This window comes from Micropterus salmoides, unplaced genomic scaffold, assembly GCF_014851395.1.
Source record: "Micropterus salmoides isolate LMB-PRFRI ecotype aquatic unplaced genomic scaffold, ASM1485139v1 Ms_hic_scaffold_2810, whole genome shotgun sequence".
Taxonomy (NCBI): domain Eukaryota; kingdom Metazoa; phylum Chordata; class Actinopteri; order Centrarchiformes; family Centrarchidae; genus Micropterus; species Micropterus salmoides.
The window spans coordinates 1-13,066 of record NW_024042052.1 but is presented as its reverse complement, the minus strand read 5'-3'; the positions used below and the strand labels follow the sequence as shown (position 1 = coordinate 13,066).

General features: G+C 41.4%; 1 protein-coding gene across 1 annotated transcript; it reads left to right on the top strand.

Annotated features, from left to right (window-relative positions):
- Positions 1 to 8,101: 8,101 nt before the first annotated feature.
- LOC119881933 (glycerophosphoinositol inositolphosphodiesterase GDPD2-like) lies at positions 8,102 to 13,036 on the top strand (the record flags this gene model as incomplete). The annotated part of the gene is made up of 8 exons (XM_038692007.1): positions 8,102 to 8,254; positions 10,084 to 10,300; positions 11,090 to 11,193; positions 11,325 to 11,418; positions 11,654 to 11,713; positions 11,814 to 11,911; positions 12,025 to 12,118; positions 12,891 to 13,036. Coding segments are annotated over exons 4-8 (471 nt in total), but the record flags the coding sequence as incomplete, so codon positions are not given.
- Between the last annotated feature and the right edge of the window lie 30 nt (positions 13,037 to 13,066).

Below are 13,066 nucleotides of genomic sequence, written 5' to 3'. Positions count from 1 at the left end.
CTTTCTTACCTCTGGGTCTCCTACTGTAAGTACAATGGTCTCTTTTGTTGGAAGCTGTATTTTCTTTTCCCACAGGAAGTGAGGGCCTGTGGACCAATTAGATGAAAGCAGTTCATTTACAAATGTGCCCCTGGATGCCATGTCTGCTGGGTTTTCGCTGGTAGGCACATAAAACCACTGTTGCGGTGAGGTACTATTGCAGATTTTCTGCACTCTATTAGCAACAAACGTGTGAAACCGTCTCGCATCGTTGTTTATGTATCCTAGAGTCTGTCCAGAAGAACTCCTCAACATTGTCATAGAGCAGTTCCTCTCTTAGCATGTTACTTACAGCGACTGATACGGCGGCTACGGTAAGCTCTAACCTTGGGATCGTGTTGACCTTTGTTGGAGAGACGCGTGCTTTGCCCATTATGAAGGTACAGTAGACATCTTCCCTTTTGTTTATGAGTCTGAGATAAGAACACTGTCCATATCCTGTGGTGCTTGCATCGGAAAAGTGGTGTATTTCTCTTTTTACCACTTCTCCAAAATCTGCAGGAACATAACATCTGCTGATTTGCACGTCTTTTAGATTGTGTAGATCTCCTTTCCAGCCCTCCCACCGTGGCTTAAGATGTTCAGGTAGAGGATCGTCCCAGTCTGTTCCTTGATGACACATTTCTTGAAGAATCCCCTTTCCTTTCAGCACATAGGGAGCAATGAAGCCAAGGGGGTCGTATATTGCTGCGACTGTGGACAAGATGCCAAGTCTGGTTGGTGTTGTTCCTTTAGTTTGATGTTGAATGTAAAGCAATCCTTCTCCACATTTCAATAAATCCCAAGTGCTCTTTCTGTCTGTGTTTCATTAAACGTCAAGTCCTTTGTTCTTGTATCTGTTGCATGCTCTGAAGCTGGAATGCTTTTTAAAACTTCAGAGTTGTTGGACACGAATTTGTGTAACCTTAGTCCACCCTTCGCACATAGTTCACGTGCTTCCTTTGCCTGTCATACAGCATCCTTTACTGTCTCTGCGCTGGTGACTCCGTCGTCTACATAGAAGTTTCTTGCTATGAACCGTGAGCCAACTGGATATGTAGAACTGTTCTCTTTGGCTAAATGTTTGAGTCCATAGTTCGCACAGCCGGGTGATGAAACAGTGCCAAAGAGGTGTACTGTCATCCTGTACGCTTGTGGTTGGCTGTTCATATCTCCGTCTTTCCACCATACAAAGCACAAGTAGTTTCGATCATTTTCTTTGAGTTGGAACTGTTGGAACATTTTTTCGATGTCGCACATGAGAGCTACTTGGTGCTGTCTGAAGCGCACAAGCACACCAGTTAAGTTGTTGATCATGTCAGGACCGTTCAGTAAATGCTCATTAAGACAGGTGCCCTTGTGTTTCGCAGAGCAGTTGAAGACCATGCGCAACCTCTCAGGTTTCTTTGGATGATAGATGCCGTGGTGCGGTATGTACCATGTCTCTCCGGGCGGTCCATTATCATCAATCTTTTCAGCATCACCTCTTTTGATGATGTCGCTCATGTATTTCATGTATTCCCTTTTGTATTTTTCATCTTTCAGGAATTTGCGTTTGAGCTGGTTTAGCCTGGTTTCAGCGAGTTGTCTGTTATCTGGCATTTGTGGTCTTTCTTTAAATGGTAATGGCATTTCAAAATGTCCATTTTCAGTTTGTGTTATGCCATGTTCAAGTTTCTGAAGGAATACTAAGTCCTCTTGCGACAGTCTTTTCATTCCCGTCAGTCTCTTTGAAATCTCTCTCTAAAGCATGTATTGCATCTGCTGGAGTGGAGGGAGGGATTTCTTTAACAGTGGTTCGGTGACAGAGACTGCTTGCCGAACCTGTTTCGATGCATGGTGTCGAGTTTCCAACTATGCTCCATCCCAAATCAGTGTGAATGGCATAGGGCTCATTTTCTTTGCCCAAGATTACTTGTTTGGGTGCGAGAGCTCTAGTACAAGTATAATCTATGAGGAGACTTACTTCACAATTGAGGAGTGGAGGGACCTCGTCTACGATCGGTAACAAGTGACTCCACTGTCTGGCTGTTTCACATGTAGGTATGTGTTCTCTGTTAGCAGGTATGTAATCCTTGGTGTATGCAGTGGGGAGCTTTATGACTGTGGGTCTGTGAGTTATAACCTCTCACTAAGAGATCAGACACCTTTCCACTGCTTACAACTGCATTTCTACCCATCATAGTGGTTAGTTTCAGCCTTACTGGACAAACATCTGCCTGCAGCTCATGTGTGACATCCTGATCAATGAATACAGTGTCGCTCTGTGTGTCTAATTACGCATAGACCAGTTTTTCCTTGAGTGGGTTAGTGGTAGTTGACAGCCACACGGGAACTATCATTGAGGTGCTCACTGACTGTTCAGATCTGGCAACATTAAGTGACATGGCTGTTGCTGTTTCAGGTGAGTTACCTTGAGCTGCATTGTTTGTGGTCACACGTGTTTCACTTTGCAGACCGTTCCTGTAATTTTCATCGTGAAGACATGTCGGGTGTCGCTTTGTGCAAGTCTCACAAGTGAGGCGGCGTTTGCAGTCCTTAGCACTGTGTCCTTGTTTTAGACAGCCATAACAAAGTCTATTGTCTTTCACATGCTTCTTTCTGTTTTCTAGAGACATTTTCAAGAGGTAAGGGCACTTGTGAAGTTGATGGGTGCCTTGGCACATTGTGCATGGAGGAGAGCCGTTAAGTGTTTTTGTTATTGTCCTTTTATCACTTTGTTCAGTTGTGTTTGTGTTAAATACACTTGCCTTGTTTCTTTTGATTTCCTTTGTGTTCCTTTTGTCGCTGTTTGTTTCAGTGCAGCGAAGTGCATAAATGGAGGTGACTGGGTTGCAGGCGACTTCAGCTTCTACTGAGAGGAAGGAGGCAAAGGCACTAAAGCTTGGAAACTCACCGCCCTCCATTAAAGTCTTTGTTACCTGCCTGTTCCATCTCGCGTTTATCCAGTCTGGTAGTTTGTGCAACAGTTTTTGGTTTTCTTCGCTGTCACTGAGTATTTGTAGTCCCTTTACATGAGGCATTGCAAGCATGCATGCATTTATGAAATCTGCAAATGCCCTTAGTCCATCAGCATCTCTAGATTGCACTTTAGGCCAGTTTGATAGCCTTTCTCTAAATGCCTTCTGAATCACGAATGGCTGGCCGTACCTTTGGTTTAGTTTGTCCCAGGCGTCCTTGTAAGCCTCCTCATCGTTTCTAAAGAAAGTCCCTTCAAGGCATTTTCGAGCTGGACCCGTTACATATCTTTTCAAATAGTACAACTTGTCTGCCGCTGAGATGCCCTTTTGTTCAATCAGTGATATGAACGTGGATTTCTATTCAATAAAGCTTATTGGTTCGCCACTAAACACTGTTGGTTCTGGCGTGGGAAGTCTGTTCAGTTTAATGCTGTCCTGCACTGCTTGAGCTAGTTGAGTGACACTAGGGGGAGTTGTTTGCACCGGAATGAATGAGAGTGCTGGTGTGGGCTGTTTGGGTGTGAAGTATGGGCTCACCTGTTCACCTTTAATTGACCGTACATCATCCACCTGTGATAACTCTCTGTCATATGCTTCAAACCTGGCTCGAGCTGCTTTCACATCCTTTTGTGCTTTCAAGCGTTCCAACTCTGATGTTTGAGCTGCCATTTGTTTCTTGTGCTCCTCCTCTAGAGCTTTTATCCTTTCCTGTTGTCTTTGTTCCTCTAGTACGATCTCATATTCAGCCTCTTTTGCAGCTAGCTCTGCTGCTGCGTCGGCTCGTTTTGTTGTGAGCTGTGAAGCTGAGGACCGTTGGCTGCGATTTGATGCTGCGGTTGAGCCGTATATGGACTGGGCATAGTCGTGTTTTAAAAGTTCACGTAAGCGAGTTCTTTCGCGCTCTGCATCAAAATCCTCATCAACACCACTTAATCTTTCCAGAATTATCCTTACGATGTCATGAGTTATTGCATCGCATGCATCAATCTTTCTCCTTATGTCAGATGATGGTGCCATTTGGTTTCTTATTTCTGAATATAACTTCAATACATCATCTCTCTTTCGCTCTATTATGTCTGCGAGTTCTGACATCTCCTTATCTGTGATATCTAACTTTAAACTTTCTCTTGTTTCGCGTACCTGTGTTTTCCATTGTTCATAAAGAGTTATTAGTCTTTTTTCCTTTTTTCTCCTTTCATCCTCTTGGAATGTTATCTTTTCCATTTGTACTTTAACTCTTTCAGAACGTCTTGGCAGCTCTGTCATGCTTTGAGCTTTGTCTTGAAGCTCTGTTAAGATTTGTTCTTTACATGTGATTGAATCTTTAATGTTTTGTCTATCTTCAATTTCATCTTTAAGTGCGTCTTTTAAATCTTGAATTTCTTGTTGTAAATTTGTGATCTGTTCATTTATGTCCATTTGACTTACTGAAGCAGCCTGTGATTCTTCCATTTTGAGCACCTTTCTTTGAACCCTTTTATTTTCTGACCAACTTCTGCCATCTGCTGGACGTCTAGGGTATTGCCGTTGAATATTGTAGCCCCGTTGTTCAGCGTGTGGCGGTGGTCAAGCTCTTACTGTAGCATCCAGTCAATGTTGAGAAAGCCAGAACTGATGGTTAAATGACTTTTATTGCTTTCCTTGTCATCAACCAACGTAAGAGCTGAGTAAAAACAAATAAACCATGCATTACCATCACATTTCAAACGTTACACAGCTCATTACATTAGTTTCAATACGATAGCATTACCAAATTGTACATTATACGATAAACAATTCCAGTAGGCTAGCTCAAATATATTTCTCATTAACTCTACAAACCTTGTTCCCCAATTGACCGTAGCTAAACCTTGTAGTTTTAACTGTTTTTCCGTGAACCTTTTCAGACTTTTCTTTCGTCCTTTCCGCCGTTTGCCAAGTTCATTTACGTCACTTTACTTCTGGTTTCTTTGGTTATCAAAATAAATGTCCGATACCGTAATAATAAAACCTTATAGCGTAGCTATGATCAAAATAGTGCTTAACTACTCTGTTGGCCTTTACAGCCCCCTTCGAACCCCTGGAGTCGGCGGAGGCCAAGCACCTGACCCTTAAGATGACCTTTCTCCTCGCTATCACCTCTCTGAGGAGGGTGGGGGATCTCCAGGCACTTTCGGTTTGCACCCTTGTCCAGGTTATGTCCCTAAGGTTCCGGCCAGAGTGGCAGGGTCCACAGTGCTGCAGGCGTTTCATCCCCACCTCATGTGACGGCGGAGGATGGGAGACTTCATGTGCTCTGCCCTGTCAGAGCACTGAGTATTTACACTCTGAGGTCTTCCCAGTGGAGGAAAGCAGACCAGTTGCTGGTGTGTTTCGGGTCCCCCAGGGCTGGGCTCCCCGCTTCTAAACACACCATCAGCAACTGGATCGTTCAGACTATTTCCCTGGCCTATCAGGTGCACGGTTTGCCTTCACCTATGGCCGTAAGGGCGCACTCTACTCGAGGCATGGCGGCTTCTAGGGCCTTCCTCGCAGGGGCGTCACTCCAGGATTTGTGTGACGCGGCTGGCTGGGCCACTGGCTGGGTATGTAACCCAAAGGTTACATACGTAACCCGAGACGTTCCCCCTCGAGGGAACTCAAACTGCGTCGGTCTGCCACACCTCACCCCGCCTGGAGTGCCTTGCTTCATAGAAAGGGCTAATGTGTCCTATGTGCCGGCGTGCTTATATACCCCTTCCGGTTACGCCGTCACACACTACCGTTCTAGTAACACCAAAAAGATTGGAGTAGTTTCATTCATAGTTCAGCCCTGCCACACCCAGAGGCGTTCCCATAGTGTCGTCACCGACGCAGTTCGAGTTCCCCTTCTCGGGGAACAAGGGTTACATACGTAACCCGAGACGTTTACTGCAAACACTGGAAGCGAAAAGACATTTCCTTTGGTCTTGTAAGTATCTGTGTCTTTGTTTGACATGTCTTTATTATTTATCTAAATTATTTGTTAACGTGTAGGAACCGTGACATTTCAGCAGGTAACAGTGTAGAGTAATGCACCTTGTGGTTAGCTTAACATGCTGCATGATGCACATGTAACTTAACATCACTCCATGATACCCACGGGTTTCCTCGTGCCCTTAAAATCTCTTACATTATATTATCTGAATTCAAAGGGGGTGAACATCAAACATGTACGTTACCTTTTTACCTTCATTAGAATGATAATTAGAAGTATACTGTATGTTTGTTGATTGTAGTCATGTCTTAACAAAACAGTGAACATGGTCACTTATAATGTTTACTTATATTCATATTCTTACATATTCAACAGTTATGGATCCCATTTACCCGAGAGACTGGCGCCAACCGAGAGACCCATCTGATGCTCTTACTGCATCAAGTAGCAGCTTAAATGAAGATCTAGATTTGGATGTAGCAACCAATTTATTTTCTCATTATTTATGTTTTTATTACACATGTTGTTAAAATTGTTTGTATTTTCATATAAACTGTTTTGTATTTATAATAATATTGTATCAATAATTCCTTTATATTTTCATCATGTTGTATTATCTTAAGTTGTCTATGCTGTAATCATTTTTCTTAATAAAATCTTTATATTTAATTTGTTAGGACGGTTACCATTTATGAGAACCTGTTATGTTTGAGTAAAAAAAACCTTTAGCCACTATTCTGTTGTCTATTAGACGTAGCTATGTAGTCATTCAAAAGCTGTGTGTTTAGTCTATTCTTGGGCTATGGTTAGACGTCTATTCACTTTTTACTGACAGCCCAAATTCAACCTTGTTTTAGCCTAGACCCATTTTCAATGTCTATTAGACGTCTATATGTAGTCGTTCAGTAGTGGTCTAATTGATGACTAGACTATTTTTGGGCAATGGTTAGACGTCTACCAAACTTTCACTGACGTCTGGGCTGTTTAGACGTCTATAGAATCGCTTGCTGGGTAGCGCTGTTGCCTCACAGCAACAAGGTTTGTTGCCTTGAAGCTACGGCCTAGGTTAACTCCGACTGTCGTTCATTATGAAAAGCGTTTGTTTAGTTTGCCGGTCTTCCCAGCCTTTCTCTGTGGAGTTTGCATGTTCTCCCCGTGTTTGCGTGGGTTCTCTCCGGGTGCTCCGGCTTCCTCCCACCGTCCAAAGACTAGGTTAATAGGTGACCCTAAATTGTGTGTGAGTGTGACTGGTTGTTTGTCTATGTGTGGCCCTGTGATGGATTGGCGCCCGCTGTCAGCTGGGATTGGCTCCAGCGACCCTGTACGCAGGATAAGCGGTTGACGATGGATGGATGTTTGTGTTGTTTTATTGTGCATTTTCTGTCTCCTCAAATTAAAGTGACCCCACGTTGGCTGTTCTACCTGTTGGTCTTTATATCTACATTGTGATACGTAGTCCCATTTAGAGCACTGGAAATCCAGATTTCTTAATCCTGAAAAGTTTCTGGATCAGGATGATCCAATCCAATGTTGCTTTGAAAAACCGGCACAAAAGTCAGATGGGTTTTGTGATCCTGGATAGCAAAACATTGGATTTTCACATCCGGATCATTCTGATAGAGATTAATTTATTTTTTAACATTTTGTAAGCTGTATCTAGCCTATATCGTTGGATTCAGAAATCTGTTTATTCATACTTCGGTATAAGCCTACCATAGCATAGATAGATATAATCATTGAACATATTCATTAACATATTTCAGTTTAGTAAATGGCATTTAGTAAATTCATATTTAAGCAGGCTAATTCACTGTTCCCGTTCAACACACCGGATTCTCATCACCTCAGCCATAGGTCCATCCTACTTTAATGCTCCACACTTTGTTAAATAGGCTACTAAAACTGCATGTGTAGCCTGCACCTCGTGGTTTAGATGAGCTAATGATAAAATGAAAACGACATTATGGTTATAAAATGGATATTACAACTCCATCTGCAAATACATTTTATGGGCTTAGTTAAAAGTGACCTTGAGGAATGGAATCATTTTTCCTCTTTAAAAGATCTATGCTATTTGTTGCAGATTAACAGGCAGCGTAGCCTACAGGTTCAATTTTCTATGGGCAAGTTTCACATTGTAGCCTACCTGAGTGAAAATATTTGGATCCTCCCTCGCTAGGCCACGCCTCCTTAACGCGCACCCATTCATTTTGGATCATTCACATTCAGTTCACGCACTCAGAGAGAGTGAAAAGGGTGCGAGAGTGGGGAGAGTGAAGAAAAAGAAACCCAAGAGAGAACTTCGGTGTGAAGAGAATTTATCGGCACAGCGCGATTGTTGGTAAGTCACTTTGCGAGATAGAGAAAAAGATACAGAGAGATTGTGCACCTCATCCTCTTGGACACACTGGTTTGGTTAACGGGTTTTGTCTCTTCGGTGCTATGGATTAAACGATTAATTAAGAAATCCTTGTGGACATGAACATTGCATTGCAAAAATCTAGATAAAATCACAAGAGAGATAAGGCACATAATACGTGAGATAAGTCTTGTGTTTTAAGTGATGTTTAAGTGATGGCTGAAAATAGTTTAGGATTAGTTTAGGAAAGGCATCAGAGCAGCACAATACTGTTTCCAAGAGGAGGTTGAGCCACTCTGACTGCATGAAGGTCATTAGGGGACCAACTGAGATATGACAGTGTTTTGTTTTGACAAAATTTATTTGTTATTAAATTAACATCAATCACTTAAGAAAATGTGATTGGATATTTTATCTTTCGTCCCTTTTTTAAATAATACTAAACCCACTAGATTTTTTTTGTCTAAATACAGTTTACTATGCCAGTGAAAGTGTATGAAATTATGTCCTTACACTTTGCCACAGGTGTTAGGTGTGCGTATGTATGAGGTTAGAAATGAGAACAGGGATGTCTTCCAGCTATATCAGCTATGTCAGTCTGGGACAAAAAAATGACATTGTTGGGAGGCACTCCACCATGAATTGTTTAATTGTTCTTTGATTGTAAAAGGGACATTTATATCACTTTCTTTTTTCATCTTCTCACTAGTTGTCAGTCTGTAGCTCAGACATATTACCGTTATTACTCAACATTCAGTTAAGGCTTAAAACTTCCTGGTAAATGCTCAGTTTGTGCAGTGAAACAAAGCATCTTGTGTTTCATGTCAATGACTTGAAAGGCTGTCTAACCTGTCCAAACATGCCCTTATTAGATGACAATCTCCTAATTAGTGTAAGGAAACTTGTTACTTAATGGTAGTGTGTCACTTTATTCTATACAGTGGAATAATTTGTGGTGACAGTTGTTTTATCTTAATTTGACCTGTTTGATCTTTTCTAAACTTATGCCTCAACCTTGAACTTGCTTATTACCCTGAAGGCTTTGACATTTGAACAAAATGAGAAATCCTTGTGAGATGGCAAAACGCCAAGTCAAATCAAGTCAAACAAGAAACAGTTGGTTTAATGGAGTCTTTTCACATAGAAAATGTTATTGCTTAATGTGTCTGCTCTGTGGGTGACACTTATGTGTGTAATTTCCCTCATAGTTTTTTGTTTTTTTAAGAGGGGACCGAAACCTGGCACAGCTGGAAAATTATTTGCCCCAACAGGTTTACTAAAATCTAGCTGTGACCCATTCTCGGCCTAGTGACTGTCAATGTGAAAATATCTATCTAAGGCCCCTTAAACCTCCACTCGTAGTGTTCTTCACTCTGTTAGTATGTAAACTGTTTTACTCTGTTAGTATGTAAACTGTTTCACTCACTTAGTATGTAAACTGTTTCACTCACTTAGTATGTAAACTGTTTCACTCTGTTAGGATGTAAACTGTTTGTTCTTTACTTGCATTTTATTTCCTCCTCCCCCTCTCTGTGCGTGGATGTGCCTGTCACTGTTTGTTCTGTAAAAGCTCCAATAGTGTGACTTCACTCTCAGGACAGTCTGTGCACTACTCTCAATACCCCATGGTGTTGGCCATTGTAAATCCAGCCAGTGGCTATACCCCCTTTGGACACTGGCTCTATTGAGGGGGTTATTGAGCAGGGATTGCCTTAATGCTCCAAGAAACTTTTTTTTTTTTCACCCCCTCGTCCCTCATTTGCTTTCTTTTTGCTGTCACACTAATCTTTTTTTCTTCCTGCACTCCACAGGTTTGGAGAGGTGAATGAGATCAGGCTACGCCTAGGTATCCGGGCTCCCTCCATCTTTCTTCGGGCTGTGTGTATCAGGTGTTGAGATTGCAGTGAACAGGACCTACACTGTGAATGAGGAGGAGAAGTGATGCCACAAGACGACAGCTGTTGCAGAATTTGCAGCAGGGGCTACTACAGCTGCCGCTGGAAGCACTTGAGTGAAAATAACAGAAAAGTGAGTATTTTTGCCACATTTGTGTGTCTATTTAACAAATATGACTATATTTTTATATGATCATTAGGGAGTTCAGATACGTAATTTATGTTCTAATTTTCTTCAGCACTGCTCTATACTGCACTGTAGTATGTGTGATAATTATGTAAAATAATCTGTTTCAAATTACTTAATCAATTTCAGTTTTCTGGTTCCTTGAACTTCCACTGAACATAACGTTTTACAAAGCCCTGTAATCAGGGATTGAAATTCCACCAGACTGAATTCAGAAATGTAAAATATTGTCAATGAACTGTTGTGCTATGCGAATCCTGTGCTTTATATGCATTTTTAATGAAAGTAGATAACTTTGTTTAGAGAGAGTTTTTTAGAAGAGGAAACCTTTTTGTTAGTGAAGCGATCAATAAATGCTGGTTATGCATTTGTGTGCCAAGAAAAATAAATAAACTCACAGGCCCTAACAGGCTTGTTATGGACTTATCTGGAACCGGTTTATAAGTGGGTGGGGGTAGCCATTTATAATTTTGGAGGGTGAAGGTGATGTTGATGGTGAAATAACATGAAGGGCCTGTTTGTGGTAAGTTGTCACAGCACAGTGCATGGGCGCAAACCAGCTATGAAAAAATGTTGGAATTGTTCCATTCCCTTTCAGATCAAATTGCCTTTGGAATCCATACACACATACTTCCACTTACACACACGCAGCATACCAAATATCTTGGTTATTATTAAACCTAAAGACATAAAAGCTTTGAAGTATAACATTTCACGTGTTCTTTTTCATTTTAGTGTGCATGCTGTTGGTTCTCGGTTGTCACCGTGGTCTCCCTGCTTTCCCTGTGCTGGATATACATTTGTCTTGTTACTTTTAATGACCAAGACGACGTTAACTGGTGAGTGAACATGCACAGACACGCGGTCCACATTGAATCTAACACAAAAGCCCAGAATCCTCTCTTTTCTTTCATTATTGGTGACCTTTATTTGGCTCACCCTGTGCTGGTCTCTATTGTTCTATTATCAGGCACAGCTTCACAAAACTGAAATGGTGGGTGAACTGGTTCATGGTGCTGATCATCATTTCTGCAGTGTTAACCAGCTACTGCGTTCTGCTGCTGGTGAGATTATAGTGTTTGTACTATAGTGCGGAAATTTAGCAGTAATGATGGGGTGACTACTGGAGTAACTGCTGGCATGAGAGTGGATCTTTTGAATTCTAGCTAAATGAAAGCATATACAGTATAAATAGCTTAAGTTAGCCTTATACCATGGAATCGAACATCATCACAGGTTCAAAAAATATTAGGCATGTTTGCAACTTCATCTTCTATAATTTACCACTATTTATTGCAGCTCTTTGCACTGTTCCAAGTTGCCTTAGGAGAATCACTCGACTTACATTGGCTACACAAGGTATCCTAAACATTTAACTGTCCAGATTTGTTCCAAATATGCAGTATCTATTGAGGTTGCTAAAACTGTTAAATGTTATATTTGCTTTTACTCTACACAGATCTTCTTATTTTTGGTGTGACATTAATCGCTTGTGGGGTCGCAGGAATTAGTTGCATGTGGGAGAAGGAATGGCCAACTGTTCTCCTCTCACTCCAGGTAAAATTTACAGGTTATAGTTTTTTTTTTCACATGGCAGTGAGGCATTTAGATGGCATTACAGTTGTCTGTGTACATCATGTGATTTGATGTGCGTGTTGACCTCTTGGCAGGCCACAGCTCCTTTCTTGCAGTTTGGTGCTGTCGGTGCATTGACCCTGCTGAGTCCTTTCATCTTGCGGGGCTTCCACACGGCCATGGAAAAATGTAGGTCTCCGACGTCATTTAAGAGCACACTTTGGCATGAGTTACAAGCAAGTGCAGCACTGTATACAGACACAACATTTTTGTAGAAGGAAAAAGTGAATAAGATCTGAATAATTGAATACATAGACACAGAGACACAGTACGTATAAATAAAATTTAAAATGGCATTACAGCTGGCATCACCAGTTAGAATCTAGTGTTATGCTTAAAATTTAATGCGATAATGTACCGTTGTTATTCACAAAATACAAACAGGACATGGACTTCCACTGGAGTCCAGTAATGGTCATCATGTGCTGTGGTCTAAATACTTTGTCCTTACCATTTAATAAGGAACAGATTAACAACTGGGATGTCAGTAAATGCAACTTTGTACTTTGAAGAAGAAACCTGCAAGGTTGTGGCATCAGTAGACCTGGACTCACGTAAATTAAACGCCGTAAATTGTAGAACACTAGAGTTTGTGTCCTCTATGCAAATGTTCATGTGATCTCGACCACGTATATTTTGTCATGAAACCTGGCAAGTAAAACATGTATTTTACTAAATAGCTATTGCTTTATCATGTCCTGTAATTCACATGTTGCATAAAACTAAATGCAGAAATATGAATGTGGCATAATGGAAAAGGCATAAGAAAGGATGCAATGGTTTTGAAAGCACAAATTATATTTATGATACTCCCATTAGACAAATACTCATTATTCTCATACTTCTGCACAGGTGTAATAGCTAGAGGATTATCTTATTTTTTTACTTTTGTTCTCACTAGGGTCCAAGTTCCTGATGGCAGTGGTATTTGTAGCTATGTCGGCAGCCATCTTCGTGTGTCCCCTGTTCATCAGTTCTCCTTGTCTGATAAAGCGTACTGAATTACCTGAAAAGCCAAAGCTCATTGGCCACCGAGGCGCACCGATGGTGAGCATCCTGTTTGCTTGACAACACCCC